This window comes from Ctenopharyngodon idella, chromosome 7, assembly GCF_019924925.1.
Source record: "Ctenopharyngodon idella isolate HZGC_01 chromosome 7, HZGC01, whole genome shotgun sequence".
Lineage (NCBI taxonomy): Eukaryota > Metazoa > Chordata > Actinopteri > Cypriniformes > Xenocyprididae > Ctenopharyngodon > Ctenopharyngodon idella.
This window is the reverse complement of record NC_067226.1, coordinates 27,882,919-27,905,264: the sequence shown is the minus strand read 5'-3', so window position 1 is coordinate 27,905,264 and position 22,346 is coordinate 27,882,919. Positions and strand designations below refer to the sequence as shown.

The following is a 22,346-nucleotide window of genomic DNA, read 5'->3' as shown; positions in this document are numbered from 1 at the left end:
AATTTACCTGGTTATAATAAATCTCCTTGATCATTTGACGTGATGAAAAGATGAACACACTCACCTGATACTGTCAGTGTAACTCCATCACTCTTCTCTGAGTACTGTGGGGCTTTAATCTGGGTTCCTCTACAGCTGTACACACCAGCATGAGACTGATCCACAGATGTGATTTTATAGATCTGGTCTTGTCCTGTACTGTAATAGATCTGGTCTTGTCCTGTGCTGTAATCTTGATCTTTATACCAGCTGTACCACCAGACTCCTGCCTCCTGTATGTCACATGTGAGAGTGACCGTCTCTCCTCTGAACACACGAACATCAGGCTGAACACGCACTACAGGTTTGGGTCTCTCTGTGAAAAGAGCAAACAACACACTTCATATTTGATTTTTTTAAAACTCAAAGTTAGTGTTCACTAAAAAATCTACAAACTGAAAGAGCACTTACCTCTCACTGTTATGTTAATTGTATCACTGATCTCTGTGTAGTATTTTCCTCTCTCTGCTCTGCACTGGTATGTTCCTCCATCAGAGACTCTCACAGAACTGATTGTTTTAGTTGCTTCATCAGTGGATTCAGGGTTTGCGTCTTTCCTCCAGAGAAACATCCATCCAGTTGACTGTCCCACGTCACAGCTGAGAGAAACTGTGTCTCCAGTGAACACTGAACTCTGGGGACGTACAGTCAGAATTGGCTTTGGTTTATCTGTAAGTGTACAGTGATTCAGTGCTGAGTTCATTTATAGGTGTTACTGGTCATATTCACTAGTCTTCTGTCTTCTTTTTGTACAGTAAACTATGTCATTTATTTTGAATAAAGAAAAAGGGCATATAGATTTAAAACAACATGATGATGATTAAACACTGACAATTGTAATTTTCAGGTGAGCTGATGTTGAAACTTTGGTGTGAGTGTCAGATAAAATAAATCAGAATGAGCTTTATTCACCAAGTGTGCACAAACACACAAGGAATTTGTTGTGGTTAAATCTAATGTTTGAACTGTAAATCATAATCAGGAACAAAACGATGACAAGATCATCTGAAAATCAAAGCAAAGCTTCATTTGTATAAAGACTCACAGATTTCCAGTAAGTTCAAACAGCAGTTAAATAATTAAATACAAAAATATCTTTATGGAAATAATAATAATAATAATAATAATAATAATAAAACTTTAATGCTATTGAATAAATGGAACTGAACTGTAATTAGCAGCCATTAAGTATTTCATGTTGTCATGTCTCAAAACTCAGCACTCGGTTGCTAGGGTGGCATTGGTGGTTGCTAGGGTGTTGCCAGGTGGTTGCTAGGGTATCCTGGATGGTTGCTATGGTGTTGATAGGGTGCTGTTAAGGTATTCTGAGTTGTTTCTAGGGTCCTAGGCAGTTGCTAGGGTGTTCTGGGTGGTTGCTATGATGTTGATAGTCGGTTGCTAGGATGTTCTGGGTAGTTGCTATAGTGTTGCTAGGTGGTTGCTAGGGTATCTTCGGTGGTTGTTAGGGTGTTCCTATGCAATTGCTAAGGTACTTGAGGTGGGTGCTAGGCTGTTTCTAGGTGTTAGCTAGGTTTTCTGGGTGGTTGCTAGGGCATTGCTAGGCGGTTGCTATGGTGTTCTGCGTGGTTGCTAAGGCATTGCTAGGTGGTCGCTATAATATTTTGGGTAGTTGCTAGGACTTTGCTAGGCAGTTGTTAGTGTAAACAGGGTAGTTGTTAGGGTGTTGCTGGTGGTTGCTGAGGTGTTCTTGGTGGTTGCAAGGGCATTGCTAGGTGGTTGCTAGGGTATCCTGTGTGGTTGCTAGGGTGTTGCTATGCAGTAGCTAGTTGTCACAGATGGTGGCTATGGAATTTTTGTAGAGTTCTTAGCATGTTATTAGCATGCTTTAACACTTAGCTAACGGTTATTAGCATGTAGCTATTCACTGCTACCATGTTGGAAGTCCTGTTTGATAATGAGTCACAAGAGCCGACCTCAATGTCTATATGATGTTCTGATGCAGAGATAAAGGTATTGCTGAACGGTTGCTAGGGTACTCTATTTGGTAGCTAGGGAGTGGCTTGTCAGCAGCCAGTAGTGATACTCCAAAGGCAAGCACCACTAATTAACCAAAATCAAGCCCTCAAAAGAGCAGTGACAACTGTATTTATCATCAGTGTGAATGAAACATCTGAGAGTGAAAGACTCTTGACTGGTTGTGTGATTAAAGAGAGTTTATGAGGACAATGATGTTCAACTCACCCTTCACAGAGAGAGAAACAGATCTTGATCGTGATGAAACTGATCTTCCATCTATGTGTCCTTTACACCAGTACTGACCCTGATCAGACTTAACAGCTCCAACAATACTGAGAGTGTCTCTGTTTACAGTGTGACGCTCAGACGTCTGTAACTTTAAACTGCCTTTATACCACTCATATCTCCAGTTACTGTGATCAGAGTTTATCACACACTTCAGATTGACTGTCTCTCCAGTGAATACAGATCTGTCTGGAGTCACAGTCAGTGTAGATGTGGGTAAACCTGTGAAGAAACAAAAACATGAAGTGAATCAAGCAGCTCTTTCAGAGAAAACTATTTTATAAATGTTTTACAAAACTAGTTTATATTTTATCTCATATTTCATATCATATATTCTGTTTTGCTGTTGTACGGTCATTAGTTTTCTCATGTGTTTTGAGGAGGCTCCGGCTCCGTCACGTCCTCAGACAAACACTGATCAGACTATGTCAAGCACTTGTTTGCACATGCTTGCTTGCAGTCTGTGTTCTTCCGACTTTATTTTGTAGTAAGTAACGAAAATGCTTTGGGAAAATGTATCGGAGTAAAAGTATACATTTTATTTAGGAAATGTAGTGGAGTAAAGGTAAAAGTTGTCAGAAATATAGGTACTCAAGTAAAGTACAGACTCTCCCAAAAAATACTTAAGTACTGTAACGAAGTATTATTACTTCGTTACATTACACCACTGCATGCTAATATCTGCTTTTCTTTCCACAACACTATTGACTAACAACAGATCATGATTACTTGACTAGGAGTCTCTTCTGAAATTTTACATCATCTCAGTATCAAATCAGGTGATTTCAGATGAAGGCCTTTATGAAAAGAAAATATATTTCCTTATATATGAACGTCATTTAATTGATCAATATATTAAATGATTTAACAGTATACAGATTAATATATTTTGTTAATATATTACAATAATACACACACACACACACACACACACATATATATATATATATATATATATATATATATATATATATATACTGTATATAAAATGTAACATACATGTGTGGTCTAAATTATTGGCACCCTTGGTAAATATGATCGCAGATGGCTGTGAAAATAAATCTTCATTGTTTATCCTTTTGATCTTTCATTCAAAAAATTTGCAAAAATATAACCTTTCATTGAAGTAAAAGAATTGAAAGTGGGCGTGTGGGTGGGAATCACATTATGAAATAAATGTTTTTTCTCCAAAACATGTTAGCCAAAATTATGGAATAAAAATATCTAAATATATTCCCATTAATATTTACATGTTTTTTTTAAGCACACCAGGGTGACTAGGAGCATGAAATTGTCCAGCCATGACTTCTTTTGCACGGGAGTATAAATATCAGGAAACACAAATGCCAAAATCCCTTAATCATTCATCACAAGGAGTAAAACCAAAGAATATAGTTCTGATGTGCAGCAAAAGATTGTTGAGCTTCACAAAATAGAAAGTCTATAAGGCTGTAAGAAAATAGCTAAAGCATTGAAATTCCCATTTCCACCATCAGGGCAATAATTAAGAAGTTCCAATCAATGAAAGATGTTACAACTCTGCCTGGAAGAGGATGTGTGTCTATATTGTCCCCATGCATGGTGAGGAGAAGAATTTGACTGGACAAAGACTCTCCACTGATCACAGCTGGAGAATTGTAGAAAATAGATGAGTCTTGGGGTCAGAAAGCCTAAAAAAATGATCAAACTGCACCTACATCACCACAAGTTGTTTGGGAGGGTTTCAAGAAAAATCCTCCTTGCTCATCCATAAACAATCTCGAGTCTAGCGTATTCAGTTGTCAGACACAACTGGAACTTCAAATGGGACCTGGTTCTATAGTCAGATGAAACTAAAAAAAATAGTATTTTGGCAGCAAACCCACCTGCTTTGGTGCACAAAGGGATAAAAAGTACCACACGCACATTAACCAGAAAAAACAGCAGTAGAAGCAAGAAGAGAAGAGATCACTGTGAATTTGCCTTTAACTCTATGTGGAGGTCCCACCTCCACCGGTCAGTGAGCCAATGGTCACTTAAGCTTTCGGAAGGAAAGTTTACGATCCTTTGTCCTTCTATTTCAATTCCATTCAATTCACATTTATTTGTATAGCACTTTTCACGATACATATCGTTTCAAAGCAGCTTTACAGAGGATGCATGTCAACATTTTCAGTGTGTCTGCAACTGCGTGAGGTAATTTGAGGCGCTGCTAAGTGTTAACAGGAGCTCCTTCTTCTTCTTCTTCTTGTTTTACAGCGGTTGGCATCCAGTGTTTTGGTGCATTACCGCCCCCTTAACAAGAGCTCCTGAAACTCCGCCCCCTTTTTAGAGCAGCAGCTCATTTGCATTTAAAGGGACACACACAAACGGAGCGTTTTTACTCACCCTCAAAAAAATGACAAATTTAACATGCTATAAAAAATGAACTGTAGGGTATTTTAAGCTAATACAGATATATCAGATACTCAAAACCATGATCAGCAATGCAGCGACTGCCTGGCGGCAAGACAACAACGTAATGGCATCATTAAAAACATCACACACCTGATGAATAACTTGAATAGCTTTTTCAGCTTCCCAAAGAACCCAGCGTTAAGGGAACAGTGGATGAAGTTTGTTTTTCCGGGGCAGCAATGGAGTTGTGCACGTATGTTTGTTTGTTCTCGGAAATTCAGTGATGAATGATTTGTAAACAAGTCCCAGTTCAATACTGGATTTGCAGATCACGGACGGTGAGTAAAACTGCATCAAATGTCTGTGTTTTGTTGGCAATCGGCGCGCAAGTGCATGAAATGTAAACAACATGAACGCTTTTGTTCCCTTTTTATTTATAATGATGTCGCAACTTGCAGACAATCTCTATGCAAAAGCTGCGCAAGCTCGTGACTCTTTAGCTCTGCCCACGGCAGGCACGCCTCCAGGACCTCGGCTTTTTTCGGAAAAACTCGGTACAGCATATCTATCTTTTATAAATGTGATAAAACTAAAGACTTTTTGCCAATATGAAGGATGCAATACTCTACAGGTACTCCAGATTAACATGAGATTGGCAGAAACTGTGTGTGTTACCTACCCTTTAAATTATCAATACAACTAAAACTTTTGGGAGAACATCAGGTAAGTTGACCATAAATTCATGTTGATTTCCTAAACTTTTTCTCACCATTTTAGTGATTCACGAGTTCACATGTACATATAATTCAATAGAATAAAAGTTATGCGTATTTAGCGTGCTGTCCGGGGGGAGGGTTCTGAGCACTGAATATTGACCCGAACCCAGAGTCCTCCACCCAGTGTGGTAATAATAGATAGAACTAGAAGTGAGGAGATGGGGTGGAGGAGGGATGCTGATAAAGTCTCAGATGAACCAACGTGATCTCATAAGAATACGTGTGTATTTTTACGTAAATTGTGGTTCTACCACACGTACATTTACTTACGTTTTCATACACACAAAAACGTACAACATTGACGTATTTATATCACTAAAACGTAAAAATACTTACGTATTAACAGCAATAAAAACGTAAATCATGTAACGTAAAATGCATGTATATGAATTCCCATGTATTAATATTAAAATCGTGGCTTTAATGATTTAATGTTGTTTTTAGTCGAATTTATTGAAAGCAGTTTACTCATCTACTTAATATGAAATAACATTTCTGTTCGTGACTTGTGCTGCTCGGAGGATTGCATAATGTTAAACAAGACTACAATTTAAAACCTTATGAATAAATTTTCTGTAATAGTTTAACCATTTTGTAATATTTAGTTTGTTTGCTGTGCGACACAGAAGGCGTTTTCTCCTATGCAGCGACTGACAATACAACCATAAGATACACCAAAACACAACATAAATTCACAAATCACATCAATTGTATTTGTTCGCTGTACTCCCAATCTTTAGAATCCATATGTTTGTAAGGAACAGATCCAAATTCAGCCCTTTATCCATCGATCTTCATTTTGATTCTCAGGAACAGCGATCGTCACAGTCAAAGCTCGCGCTCGTTATGATTCAAATTTGAAAGAAGCGCCACCCTCGAGAAGCGTTACGACATGGTTTACGGCACTGATATCGAACGCTCATTGGTTCTACCCTGCTTCGTCACAGATTACGACATGCCGTGTTTCAGTGGATTGACATTTGAAATGAGTGCGCGCCTTCACGGAGAGAAGCCGGATTCATCATATTTTCATGGATTAATAAATTAAATTCTGCTCTGTACCCTATAAAAAACTATTACCGCCAGAGAGGACTGTGTCTGGAACTCATCATCATTTGAAGTACTTTTGGTACCACTTTTGACATTTTCGTCAAAAAATAAATTATTGTGATTACGCTTGTTTGTCTGTCATTATTTTATTTATATTAGTAGGTAGTTTAAAGAAATGGTTATGGGTAGGTGTAGGATTAGTGGCTCAAAATATCGTTTTAATGTTATATTTTTACTAAAATTGTCATTTTCCTACACATTTCTGCACATTATGTTTTATTCTTTTAACATTCTGTATAAAATGGGTAGGTTTAGGTTCGGGATGGGGTTTAGGGATCTTACATTTATCTACAAAACGATAAAAGGGAAATTATACATATATCTTTAAGACATGATAAGATTCGTAAATATTTTACGTTTTTTCGCTGTAAAAACGTAAGTATTTTTACGTTTTAGTGCCATAATTACGTCAATATTGTACGTTTTAGCACCTTTCTAAACGTACAAAAATGTACGTTTTGTGTCTTTGAAAGTTACGTATTAATACCTACGTATTAACAATGAGACCAGGCTGGATGAACAGAAGTCTGCTATATTTATACCTCTTGTTATTGGTTGAGTTGATTAACTGAATGCTCTCCACCTGTGCTAATTAGGTTAATTATCTGAACCTGCTCCTCCCGAATCTTGTTAATAAAACATCATTTAGTGTTTTCTTTAGTTGTGCACTTTATTTATATTATTATAATTCTCTTCCAATTGATTCCAATTGATTTCCAAACAGGAAATTACAGTTATTTGTGGTTTCAAAGAAAGAGAAACATTAAATAGATTTCTTTTAAAAAGTGACCTAATTTGGCACTAAACCAATAACTGATTCAGACTTCATGTAGAATTTTGGTTTATTATATTGTATAGCTAACATACAGTATATATTGTGAAACATCAAACTTTTAAGAGGATGATTCTTCTCTAGTTGTACTAGTGTCTTGCAATCAACCTTACTCGAGTCACACACAGACATCAACATTTAGCATGCAAAACACAACAATGGTAACTTTTTTTTTTAATTAATAAGACCATTACAATTTTATTTGCTGTCATTGTTGGGGTAATACTGACACAAGACAGCAAATAAAATTGTAAAATAAAGCCACAAACAGTAAAACAAAGCAATTACTTTATTCATGCCGCAATGCACTCTGGGAGTACACTTCCTCAGATCACAGATAGAATTAAGTTGACAAAACTTAAATGGTTTAAGTAAGATGCAACTTGATACAATTAAGTTAAGCTTACTTAATTGAATTAAGGCAACAAGTTTACACAATTGAATTAAGTAAACTGAACAAATTTGTTTTTATGGTGTAAATACAATCTGCAGTTGTGTTATTAAAATTGCAATACAGTCATGTGACAATTTAAACCATTTATTGTTGCATAATGTGATCTGTTTCACACATACTATTAAGAAACGGGAAGATAGAGTATATACTGCACTGAATTCAGTAAGCAGCTTCATTCTGAACAAAACCAGTTTCTAGATTGGACATGTGATCATAGAGAGTTTATGAGGACAATGATGTTCAACTCACCCTTCACAGAGAGAGAAACAGCAGAGCTTGATTGTGATGAAACTGATCTTCCATCTATGTGTCCTTTACACCAGTACTGACCCTCATCAGACTTAACAGCTTCAACAATACTGAGAGTGTCTCTGTTTACAGTGTAATGCTCAGACGTCTGTAACACACTGTAGCCTTTATTCCACTCATATCTCCAGTCACTGTGATCAGAGTTTATTTCACACTTCAGATTGACTGTCTCTCCAGTGAATACAGGACCGTCTGGTGACACAGTCAGTTTAGGTGTGGGTAAATCTGTGAAGAAAGAAGAAGAGAGAGCTCTGTCAGTGAACTAATCAGAAAACATGATCTGATCCTGGGGTCCATTCTTCGTACCTCGCTTAATCCACCTGAGATGATTTCACAGATGCCAGATCTTCTAATCCTGATAACTGATCTCTGGCTGATTTGGTTCTTCAAACAAATTTGCGGATTTGATTAAAATATCTGGATTAAGTTGTTTGAGATTACTACACGTTCTTGTGCTCATTGGAAAGGGCATATATATCGATACTCAAAACCATGATCAAAATGCAGCGATTGGCTGGCTGCAAGACAGCAACGTAATGACATCATTAAAAACATCACACACCTGATGAATAACTTGACGAACTTCTGGACCTTTATAAGGAAACAACCAAGCAACCAAAACAACATAAAACTATAATAGATAAATGAAATGTGTACAGTTTGTTACATGATTTCCATTATTTCATGATTTCATGATAGTATTTGTACAGGCTTTACATTTTTATTTCAGTGTTGGAAATAATACGTATTGGTGAATGTTAAATGCTGTAAAGAGATGTTGGTCACATGACAACTGTTAACTAATCAGATGACTTAATGAATGATACTGGTTTCACCTGTTGCTTAGTTTGTTGTGTTGCTCTCCCTGAGGAAGACATGGGCCGAAATGTGTTCGAGAGTTTTTAGATTTTGGCTTTTTAATTTGAAAGAAGGCCATGGTCAGGTTTTCTTTGATGGACTATACAAACTCTAGACCATAGAGCACCTTGACTGTATACTTTTCCCTTAAGGCACCCATATACTTCAAACGAAATTGAAGAACGAACTGATGTGACATCATTTAGAACAAAATCAGGCCAAAACAAAGTTTATTATGTGTTTGTTTTGTGAGTTCAAAATGGCTTGCCAAAGCAAACTCTCAGGAAAAGTTCGCTCCAGCTGCAAAACACCTTCGTACTACCATAGAGACAGAGCGACATGCATCATAATCTGACAACCACGCTCACCGGGGGAGGAAAACAATCCAACCCTCTCCATTGACTTTGTATTGTGTAAAGCTGCCTCCTTGTCATTTCTGACTTATAACAAAAAACAGAACAATGTCTAAAAGCTGCTATGTAACAGGGTGTACAGCAAAAACCCAGAACTAAGTTTTTATAAGCTGTCGACCCCAAAAAAATGAGCGTTTAAGGACACAAAAGTGGATACAGACAATTGAGACAGAGTGCAACATGTCATATTGCTCTGAGAACTACACCCACTGGAGAGGAACGCCCACTAATCCGCGACAGGAAATATAATATATAAAACTGACATTTGGATATTTGACTTACCAGTGACAAAATGTTTACTGTACATGTAGGCATACTGAGGCATACTGAGTGTCAGGTTCCCACAGTTTACCCATTCTTCCTGCTGATGCTTCACGTCGTATTGCCTGTATCAACTTTTGTCTCTTTAAAGGCTGGCTTTTACTGTTCAGTATAGCTTATAAAAACATGTTTTTGTCCCTTAGCTTGTTTGCTGTACACCTTGTCACACAGCAGCTTTTAGGCATTGTTCTGTCTTAGAAGCAAGAAATGACAAAGAGGCAGCTTCACGGTGTGGGCGTGGCATAAATGCATTCTGTCTCTATTGGTCTGTGACAATAGCATAATAGGAAGTTTGCGCTGAGGCTCTGCCTTTCACGTGGAAAGACTAATTTTTTCATGTGTTGAGTCAAGAGATCTCTGTGGTTGAAAACATGAACACACTGAGTAGCCAATTTATACTATAAAATAAAGTTGTGCTTCTGATGAAATGAGGCACTGACACAGATTTCTTGTCTATTACCACCCTACTGCTATTATACCAATGACGGAAATAAGTGCAGTTATAATAGCAAAATATGTGGGAGAGCATTGCTATAGTGTGACAATATTGTATTGCAATAGGGAGCACATTAATGTTAATGCTAAAAATTAAAACTAGTTAGCACATCATTTGTAATTGAAAGGGTTTAATGACAATATCTGATTATCTGAAAATAGATGTATGAGATGATAAAATCATTTACCATTAATCGTACCCAGCGTGTATATAAAAAGTTACCTGAGAGATAGATAGAGAGAGTGAAATAGAGAGAGAGAGGGCCAGAGAGTGAGAGGCAGAGAAAAGAGGCAGAGAATAAAAAGAGACAGAGCAACAATCTTCTTTTATCCCTTCTTTGACCACGTGACTGAAACCCAAATGTGAGACATTCAAACTGACCAATCAGAAGATTAAAACTTCCCCCACTGTACTAAAGGTGTGACCATTTGTAGACCCCTGATGTACATACATCTTTATTACACATTTTACCCCTAACTGAAGAATGAAAAACAACTTTGCCGTGAGTATATCAGGACCTTAAGATGCGCTCTCTTCTATTGGACTTTGTTTGAAGCTAGATTTGATAAAGTTTAATATTTATTCAAAAGTGAAACTGAGTGAAGGGGATGCCCCCCCAGATGACAGAACGTGCCTCCCTAATTGTATGGTCATTCGGCATACTTATGATTGAAAGCAAAATCCTTATTTCTGTGGATTTGGCAATTCATGTATTCCATAACCAAATGTCTTCTGCAGCGTTTAGCTCACAGGAACACTAATCTCTCCAACGGTAACTTTAAACAACACATTTTCTTCAGAAATATGAATCAGAAATTAGGCAGAGTGGCTGGGCGAGGCTTACCTTCTCCTAACCCTATGCCTTACAGGATGTATATGCATTATTATATATGCAATGAATTATTCTTTTAACACCTGTGACAATCACATTCTATACAGTAATAAACATGGGAACACATGGTTCTGGGTGTTGTACACAGACTTACACAGGACACAACTACATTAGCACTGAACAAAAACTCTAGCATTTTGAGCGGCAAGTGGATTCAGAGTTCTGCACGCTGGCAAATATCCCCTCATTATAACAAATAATTATGTAAATAAGAGATTCATTGTGCAGTCAGTTTCATTTATTGTTATAGAACTTCTTGAGATTGCGATGAAATAAAATGAGTGAGATTTTTAGTGGTTATAAAGGGAGCGCCCTTTGCACGCTTTCTGTCATGCAAAATCCCGCGTACGTAATCTGTTAACAGTGGTTTGTGAACGTAGATGCTTTATTAATAAATAATTGATCAGTGTTTATGTTGAGATAAGTAGGTTGTGCAGTGGCAAGAAACTTGAAACTATTTCAAGGAAATCTATTTAAATGTGTTTTTAAATGGGAAGCACATCTCCTAAGACTTTCCGTTGAGTTGGTTCACCCTCCGCCTATGATCAGAAAATTCATATTTAATGCACAATTACGGAACTTGAAACATAATTAGGCTCCATTTATAAATGTCTTGGTTACACATCAGTATGCTATGGTTACACATCAGTATGCTACAAATGCTGTATATTTTTATTGCTATTTGGTAACGTTTTTATTATTGTGTTGTTTGAGGAATTGAATGCTTTTGTGCCTTGTGTTTGCAAAATATATAGGCATAATGCAAAAAGGTTTCATTTTTGGTGTAGTTTGGTCTAATTATAGACTATCTTGTGTGAACTTTGTCTATTTCAGTAATAATAAATATGGGATGTTATTGTTTTGGTGTTTGTTTTGGTCTGTTTCTCAGATCATAAAAATGTGTGCCCCCCTATGAAAAAGAAATGCCCACCATTCTATTATGTTCTTGCAATGGCCCTATGTCAATGTACAGCGAGTAGAGAATGACAGCTAACAGTTCACTGGAAATGCCCAAGCTGGCTTAACGAAAACCAGGAAGTAACCATGCATATGGTCAATTGGCAGGATTCCATAATTAGACAAAAGACAAGGGGAGTGGGAGTTAATCGTGGAAAACGTGTGGCTAAACTTATAAAAAAAATAGCTGTAATATCATTGGTTAACAGCTGTTACAGCTAAAATTAACTTGATTGTAATATTAATTTTATTATATTAATTAACCTGTTTGGCCAATGAACACTCAGTGTTAACTGCTTATTAATTCTAAGAAATGTTCATTTCCAGGTTATGGGAAATAACAATCTTATGTACAGTACTACTCAGAGCATGTAGTCAGGATCGGCATGAATAGGGACTCCAGTATGAGCATGAAACACGGACAACTTTACGTGTGACATGAACAAGACTTTATTAACTAGACTAAACACTTAACTACTCTAACATTCACACACATACATGCATAGTTTACCAAGAGAAAGAGAGAGCTGAAGCACAATACAGGAAAGCAAGAAGTTACAACATTGTTTTCAATTCAGCAGATCAACAGCCTTGAGCAAACCATCAGTTTAGTTTAAGGATACTCAGTGTATCAAGTAATGAGACTAAGTTTGATACTTGCATGTCTCGCCCATTTGAATATAAAACTGTCCTGATGCAATTTGTGGAAGCCCCCGTTGAATCTTTGCTGATATTGTCTTGATGAAAGAGAACCAGTTGGATTCAGAGGATCTTTGGTGAATGGAAGGTCTAAGCCGAAGCCTGGCACAAGCTTGGGGTTCCTTAGAAGCTTCTAGCTTCTTAGCATCATCTTCGCATCAGCATTTTTCAGTACAGGAAAAGAGAGTGTGATCTTGTGATCAGTGATTTTAAAGGCTGAAGATGTCACACCCTCTTGAGGTGTGTGAGTCAATAAGGAGTTTTCCCTTCAGAGGGAAACTTTTACGAGTCTTTGTTCTGTAGCAAGATATTAGCATAAGATGTTGTGTATGTGCTATATAAATAAAATTGTCTTGCCTAAATGTTTAAAAGATGTTACAAGAACCCTTTCTCTCAACAGGACACATATTCTGTCTCTGTGTTGCAGTTGTGGGGGATGGAATTAACAGGACTTGTGAGAGAGTGAGTTTCTGGGTAATTCATTAAATATAATGAATAATTGTGTGTCTGATTGGTCCAGACGCTACAACTGTACCACCGTCTGAGTGTTCTAGATTGTTAAGGACCTTCTGCACCTACTCCAGGGCCTCATCTGCACATTCCAGATTTTAAGATCCTTTGGTGCTCCAGGAGATCCACATCCCACAGAGCTTCGTGTTCAAGGCTGTTGAAATGTTTTTTGGCTCCTTTCCCCACTGCATTGTCACCCAGCGCAACCAGTGGAAAACATCATCGTCATCAGACTGCTCACTCAACTACGTGGAACATAAATATCACTTTACCAAACCTCTTTGCTGAGACCTTGGCATTGTTGTTTATTATCAGTATATGATTTTCTATTTAACATTAGAGGTAATATAGCTGATGCTAGTTAATAACAAATAAACTTTGTTTGATGCATAATAAGGTTCTTCACTCCATTAGTTTAAGAGAAACAACAGTTTATCTTTCCATAAGATAATGTAACTCTTCCATAGCCACATCCAACTTAATCACTTGCATTTTATGGATCTTATGCACTTTATTCTTTTATCATTCATGGTATTCATTTAGTAGTTGTGTTAGTTATTCTTGTTTATCTTTTGTTAATAAAATTTATTTTATTACAATTGACCCTTCGCAAAGACCCGCTGCTTTGTCCAACAAGCCGTGGTCACACCACACAGAGTGAAAAATACATCGCAAAGCAAAGACGACACTGACAACACAAGACAGAGCAGGTTACTTATGATATTAAACAAAGTTCTAGCTTTCAAACTGTGTAATTTTTGAAGAAATTCGAAATTTTGTGGCTCTTTAATGTGTCGTGACAGATTGTTGTAGTGCCTCAGCTCAAGTGGCTCGTGAACCGATTATCTCTTCTTACTAGTTAATTTATAGCATCAAATAAACATGAATGAACATGAGAAGGAATGTTGTTTCAAATGTGAAAAGACGTAAGTACACACAATTTTTCAAGTTCAAGGCCACAGAGGTTAATCTTCTAACTCCTGCCTGCTTTGTCAGACAAAATGGCAGATTCGGCGTTATGATTGGTTAGATCGCCTGTCAGTCAAACTCCCAGCAAAGGGTCAATTGTGTCTTCCTTGTGCTGATAATACAGAAGAAGCTGTACAAGTTAGAAATCTCACCAATATTTCAGACAATCAGCTGACCAACACCCACCACTTTACATTAATTCAAAAATGATTGAACAGCCTCCAGTTGGAAGTGTTCTCATACTGCCTTGGTAAAAGACATTGACTGGTGCCCCATTATAAGAGAGGGGGAAGGTGGTCATCTGATGTACTCATAACTACACCTTAATTGACGTGTGATCCAAAAATCACAATGTCAGCGGTGACATGAGTACTGTATCAATCACTACATTACTTTGCGTCCTTAAAATCAGTACATAATCACCACGATGGTGACTTCAAATGTTTGTTCCTCTTTACTTCAGTGATTTTACTCAATAACATCAGGTGTCATCAGTAATGGTCACACTGAGTGTTCATTAAACACAGGGGATTTTGCTGTCTAGAATCCAAAATTAAAGTTAGTGGGCCTTTATATTTAAAGGACATTCGAAGAATGATGTTCAAAGAAATGTTTTCTGCCAACATTATGAGAACATTTATCAAATACTAATGACAATATGTGGTGATTTCATGAACACTGTTTTGAAAGTGTTTAATTCTAGCACTAAACTTTACATAATTTAAGAGAAAAGTTAGGAACAATAACTGTGGGACAGGCTAACAAAACTGTCCCATGTTCCAAGGATGTTCTTTTAAAACAGCAAACACAACCTTATTCATTTGAAGTTAGTTGTCAGATTCCACTGAAAAAACGGCGGGCCCCACAACCACCAAAGCCAGCCCACCCGGCTCACCCCCTCCACCTTCTCCCCGTAACAGAGTCCTCCGGCCTCTGCCACAGCGACAAGCCCTGAACCCCCTTCATCTGTTCCAGCCGAGGAAAAAAACAACAAGTTCTGTGAGTCCCGGAAAAAACAACTTAAACTGAGTGATATGTGTGTCGGGTTCCCACTACAATGGCAGTAATATTCCAGAGTAAGTGGGAACCCAAAGTGCCAGTAGCTCTTCCTACTTCTATTCTGATAACTAAGAGACTACGACCTGTGTAAATCGTAGGGCAAATGCATTCAATCTACAACCTATTAGACCTCACTGCAACCTTGATGTAGACCCAGAAACAAATAATGTTTCTATACTGTTAGCTATTTTAAATATTCGTTCATTTCCCACAATTCATTTCCCACAATTCCCCACCTTGGAACCAATCATGCACTCACACCTGTTTCCCATCAGTGACCCTTTATAAGCTGCACTCACACAGACACACACTGTCCCTGCGTTCCATTCGGAAGGGATCATTCCTATGCCCTAATCCCTTCAAAGGCTTTATTCTCCGGAGTGAGAGCTTCGAAGGGATGAAGGGTGTAGGGGTCAAAAAAACTCTTTTTTTGGAACGCACTTCTGCGTCATCTTAATGAGACAATCAAGGAGTAGATCGTGCAAGCTGCTCCTTTTGTGTAACGTTAGTTTATTTATTTATTTATTTTTGGTTTATCGCACCATATTTTATATTGTGTCTATGTAATTGAAACATTTGAATGGACTGATAAAGGGAGGTATAAAGTATTTTTGTTGAAGTACAATGTCGTTTTGACCATAATATTGTACCAAATCTAACTCGTATAAATATTACAGTAGTACAGAAAAATACTATACATACATTTATAGGTAAAATCGAACTCCGAGCCTCCTGTACCCATTCTGTGATGACAAACAACTTCCCTGTGCAAAGGATCATGGGGGCCTGAAGTGTCCATCCGTTGTACCCTTTGAAATCCTTCATTCCGAAGGGCCCTTTGAAGTGGCCAGTTTTGAGCACTTTGGTTTGAAACGACCCTTCAATATGGCGGCCATGATTATTTTCACTCCGAAGTGCCCTTCGGAGGGCGATATATCCCGTTTGGAACACACCGACAGACACACACACAGACACAGACACACACACACACACACAAAGACACAGACACAAAGGGCTGAGTATTGATTTTTCCTTGTATTCTACCTTGTCTCCGTGTTCCTTGTCCTTGTCTAGCCTTGCCTGTGTTTTGACTCTGGACTGTTTCCTTGTTTGATGGACGTTTGCTGCCTGTCTTGACCTTTGCCTGTGTTTGGATTACTCTTTTGCCTTGCCTTTCTGTATCTGTTTGCTGGTGTTTGACCCTCTGCCTGTACGACTACGCTCATTCTGTTTATTAAAGCCTGCACGTGGAACTTCAACTCCGTTGTCCCGCTCCCATCCGTTACAGTTATAAAGGCTGTAGCACTGTCTGATCACTTCTGCATTGTCTTTATGTCAGCATTCGATATGACTGAAACCAGATATGCAACAGTCAAAAAGCAGTACATAAATGAGAACCTTAACATTCTCTGTATGAACACTACTTCCATGACACCAAATCTACATGTCAAATCTGTTGATATTCTCTTTAACAACTTTAATTCTAAAATCAATACAACATTTGATAAAATTGTGATCAGGAAAATTAAAAGCAAGCATAAGACAACATGGAGAAACACAACAGTAGTGCAATGCATGAAAAGAAAATGCAGGAAAACTGAATGTATGTAGCGAAAAACAATGCTAGAAATCCATTATAACATCTACAAAGAGTGTCTGAACACTTACAGTATGGCTTCCAGTTTTATTCAGAATTCATTTTAAAGTACTTTTAATTGTAAACAAATCCCATAATGGCCTCGGACCAAAATACATTGCAAATATGTTGGTAGAATACAAACCAAACAGAGCTTTCAGATCAACACCTAGGGTAAATTCAAAACTGTTTAACTGCATTTCCGGATTGAGCACTGTTTCTGTGCTGTACTTTTTGTCCCTTATATTCATTTTAATGCAGAACCTCATCTCATTTTAAATCATTTATTCTTTTTTTCCACTTTCACTAGAGCCTTTCCTTGATTCATTTTGTTGTATTTTATTTTATTTTATTTTATTTTATTTTATTTTATTTTATTTTATTTTATTTTATTTTATTTTATTTTATTTTATTTTATTTTATTTTATTTTATTTTATGTATCTTCATTTTTATTCTTAAAAGGTTTTGTTTGTTTGTTTGTTTTTTGTCTGGTGGGAAAGTTTGAGAGAATTGGAGAGTGATAGCTCTGGTTGTGCACTCAGACATGAGTGAAGAGACACCAGGACTCTGAGTTGTGGATGGTGTAAACATACACTTGTGTAAAGCAGGTGTATAACTTTTTGCACTCCATCAGGGGTGAAGAGACACTGGGAAAGCCAGTGTGTTGCTACTAGTGTGTTGCTACTCCATTCAGATAGGGACGTCCTGAATTTAGTAATCATTTTAATCATTTTGGTAACACTTTACAATAAGGTTAATTGGTTAAAATTAGTTAATGTATTAACTAACATTAACTAACTATGAGCAATATGTTTGTTACAGGATTATTAACGTTAATAAAAATACAGCTGTTCATTGTTTGTTCATGTTAGTTGACAGTGCATTAACTAATGATAACAAATAAAACTCCTAGATTTTTAATGTATTAGTAAATGTTGAAATTAACATTAACAAAGATTAATAAGTGCTGTGGAAATGCAGTTCATTATTAGTTCATGTTAACTAATGAACCTTATTGTAAAGTATTACCATATATATATATATATATATATATATATATATATATATATTCTCTGCTTTTATTGTTATTTTTATTTCTTATGCATCGGTTGTGATTATTTTATGATTATTTTAATTCCTTTTTATGTAAAGCACTTTTAATACCGTTGCGTATGTGCTATATAAATAAAATTGTCTTGCCTAAATGTTTAAAGGATGTTACAAGCACCCTTTCTCTCAACATTGAGTACATTTAAAAAAAAAAAAAAACCTTCTACAAAAAATTCATAAATAATGTTTTTATACTAACCTTTGAGAACATAATTAAAGACCAGATAATGTTGAACAAATGTTCTATTAATGTTACTGGAAGAACATTTGTTCATATCTTTGAAAAAACCTTGCCAGAACATTCCTTGTTACCCTGTTAGCTGGGTAAAAGCTCATATGAGGAACAACTGAATCTGAATCACAAAATCTTCAACAGACTGTCTGAAGACTTCATGAACTACATCATGAACTTATTAACATCATTAGATAGAGAATAGATGGAGATATCTATAATACTGGAAAACCACAATTTACAAATTGTTATAATAAAAAACAGAACCTCCACAAATCGCAGTGCAAAGTTACTGTCTTGCTGTATCACACCATAAAAAACTTTGTCAGTCTATTTACTAAACGCATATTATTGATCCTATCGTGAATGATTGATGATCCATGCATATGTTTTATTTTTTCACCTGGTAATGTTTAACATTCAATACTAGTCAAGTACTCTTAGTAAGTTTGCCGGTTTATGTAAAGCTCATTTGATGGATGGGGTTAAATTTTTGAGCTGATAACTGGACATTAATCACTGAATTAAAAACAAGTGTTATGAGGTCATGTGACACCAATGCATGTTACAGTTAGTTTATCCTTGAATAATGTATTTCATGTACTTTTGAGAAACAGGTGGTAGAATATACAGTAATGTGCTGTATTTAATAATCAGTATAAGATTTTACAATCTGAAAAAAACCACAGTCTCACAATTACACACCTGATCATACATAGTCGAGTAAGTTTTAGAGGGAAATGATGTTCAACTCACCCATCACAGAGAGAGAAACAGAGTTTGATTGTGATGATTTTCCATCTCTCTCTCCTTTACACCAGTACTGATCCTGATCAGATGTTTTAATTTGTTGAATACTGAGAGTGTCTCCATTTACAGTGTAAGGAGGAACCTTTAACATTTCACTGTTTGTGCCTTTATACCACTCATATCTCCAGTCACTGTAATCAGAGTTTATCTTACACTTCAGATCGACTGTCTCTCCAGTGAATACAGATCTGTCTGGAGTCACAGTCAGTGTAGGTGTGGGTGAATCTGAGAAGAGAGACGAAAACATAAAGTGACTTAAAACTCTTTAACCATCATGATGGTGACTAAAGTAAATATCAAAGATGGAGACATCCATAACACTGGACAGTCTTGTTACAATTGACATGACTTTATAATAAACCAAAACCTCCACAAAAACATGCAAACACACACAAGACATGAGTGTGAGTGACTCTCACTGCATGAACTCACACTGAACTAGTTTTCCAGTCTGTTTCTGTTCACTCACAGATACTGTTTAATGCTGATGTGAGTCCTGAGAGTTTTAAGTTACTTCAGCTATAAAATGCAGCTGTCACTCTCACTATAGCCACCATGAAATCAAAAGTGATGAATATTTTTTAAGTATTCATGATAAAAGATTTATTCATGCACATCATTTTATTTTCATTTTATTTTTAATTCATGTGCCTCATAATCTTTAATCAGAATAACTTCCCCTCCCTCTTGCAGCGACATCTCTTCTTTTCTCTGATGATGTGTTTTCTGGCTCAAGGGCAGGACAACCAAATGAGATCCACCAATAGCAAACCACAACCAATCAATTCTCCATGAACAAAATCATGTCCCGCCCCATTTGTTCTTGTTCCAGAAGCCGTTTCACTCGGATATACGGCACAACAGGGAAGAAAAACGATCACAACTTCCGTTTCATGTTGACGTTAAGAAGCAATGCAACAGTTGACACAAAAGAAAAAAATCACAGTGTAAGTAGCTGATATTGATGATATTTTAATTTATTTATGGGAAGGGTGGCTAATGAACATTTTAGGAGGGCTAAATGTCCCTATATTACTGAAATAGATTAAAACAGCAGATTTAAAAGTAAAATTTGACATCAGTGTCGATGGAAAACTATCCACTGACAAACATCATAAACAATATAAGTATCTCAAAGGAGAGAGAACACAATTCAAACATTATTTAACTGATCAGAAGAAAAATAATCTGTGTGAAATGATCTGATAAGTCTGTATTTAAAGTATCAAGCCAGATCAGCCTAAAAAATAATATATTTACAAAACAAAATTCATAAATGCACACCACAATTCACATTTTCAAAATCAGATTCGTAAATTCAAAACAAATTCATAAGTACAAGCTTAAACATTTGTCCAAATGCTCACACAAATTCATCTTACCTAAATAAATTTAAAATATTTACACAAATATGTATATATCAAGTTCTTGAATCTGCATTTGCAAATCGTCACACTTGCATGGACTGCTTTGAATTTGTGTGCAGTATTTTTGAGACCTTCCTGGCAGGTTAAGATTCATAATTTTTTTTTTTTTTTTTGGAAGATGTTCTGTTTAGCCAATCTCTGTGAGCTTTTAATCCACCAATCCAAACGCTCCTTACTAAACAGACTCAAGAAGCTCAACGCTGCGCTTGTACTGTGCATTGTTCCATGATCAGGTCTAAATGTAAAGACATTTTAATGGGTACTCTTTTTTTAGCACCTGATTACAATTTCTACAAAATCACATTATAATTTATATCATTCGCACAAAATACAGCTACAGTTAGCCTGCTGTCTTATACACCAAAGTTGCACATACCCTGTTTATTCAGATCAATCTGTAATGTTATTATTTATTATTTATTATTTATTTATATTTATTACTATTATTACTTTACATCAGAATGCTGACTCATTATTGGACAGCTCCTGTGTCATCATCACGTGAACAGAATCGGGCAATACTTTCAATGTCTTTTCAAATGATAAATCTGCTTCTGCCAACAGTCTTCGTTGAATACATTCATCATTTATGCCACATACCAGTCTATCCCGAAGCATCTCTGTCAATTTTTCTCCATAATTACAATCATAAGCCAATTTCCTCAAAACTGCCACATACTCAAGTACAGTTTCCTCCTCTTCTCTTGATTTTGAATTGAATTTAAACCTATGTTTACACTCTGTTGTTGTCAGGGGAGGAGCTGATGCAGCCACTGACTCAAAACTCTCAAACTCAGTATCAGCGTGCAAAACAGTGTTACAGTAAGTGAAAACATTTGCTTAAAGTGTTCATTATTGACTGAAGTACAGGCTCTAATCTTCAGCACAATGGTAACCTCAAAAAATGGTAACCTCACTTATTACAAACCAGTATGACTTTATTTCTTTCATTCAAAACTTCTTACTAACAATTAACTGAGGTTTAGATGTTTTTGTTTTATTGAAAATAATAAAGTTTGAAAAAACAAACTTTTAAAAAATAAATTAAAAATGAATGAAAATGTTTATTGATATTGTTAAAGTGTCCAATTTTAAGCAGTTAAAGTGTCCAATTTTTTCCTCAGTGATATCATATTGCATACCATAAAGTCTTAAATCATTATGCAGAAATGATTTAGACAGGATCATGTAGACACACAGACATCAAGGTTCAGCATATGAACCTCAACAATAGTGACATTTTCAGCTCAACAGATCAACTCTGAACATCACAAAAAAGCTTTTTGTTGATTGTCACCATTGTTGAAGTTCATACGCTGATTCTTGATGTTTGTGTGAATCTAAAAGACAAAGCTGAAAACACTTTATATATAATGAATAAAAAAACTCAGAATATCTGATTTTTTTTTTTTTTATCTGATAATTTTATATCACAAGGCTGCTGTAAAGCTACAAAACTAACAGCTAATTTACTCAGAGATCAGACTCTGGGTGAGAACAGTGAATCAGGCCACTACATGATGACTGAATCATCAATAAATAACCACCACCATTTGATCTTTTTTTTTTTCTCTCACAACTTTTGCTACAACAAATGTGCTTCAGAAACACACAGTTACAGCAGAAAGGTCAAGGGTCAAGAGCCCAACTAAAGCAAACAATTACCTCCATAACGGTACCTCCATGACTTCAAACTTTATTATTTTCAATAAAACATCAACATCTAAAAGTTTTGTATGAAAGAAATAGTCAAACTGAATTGTAATAAGTGAGGATGCTGAGAGATCTGTTAGTGTTT

The 22,346-nt window shown here is 36.3% G+C and overlaps 2 protein-coding genes across 7 annotated transcripts in view; one reads left to right on the top strand and one right to left on the bottom strand.

Moving 5' to 3' along the window:
* LOC127515292 (Fc receptor-like protein 5) overlaps nt 1-22,346 on the top strand; it is a 487,356-nt gene that overhangs the window by 288,084 nt on the left and 176,926 nt on the right. The window lies entirely within an intron of this gene.
* The window catches only part of LOC127515290 (Fc receptor-like protein 5), a 241,516-nt gene that overhangs the window by 95,821 nt on the left and 123,349 nt on the right, over nt 1-22,346 (bottom strand). For 4 of the 6 annotated variants that reach the window (XM_051898776.1, XM_051898775.1, XM_051898781.1 and 1 more), the window contains exon 3: nt 19,068-19,346. The exons of the other annotated variants lie outside the window; for them this stretch is intronic. In XM_051898776.1, the coding sequence (XP_051754736.1) occupies nt 19,068-19,346 (279 nt within the window). The remainder of the gene's footprint in view (nt 1-19,067; nt 19,347-22,346) is intronic. 6 annotated transcript variants of the gene reach the window in all.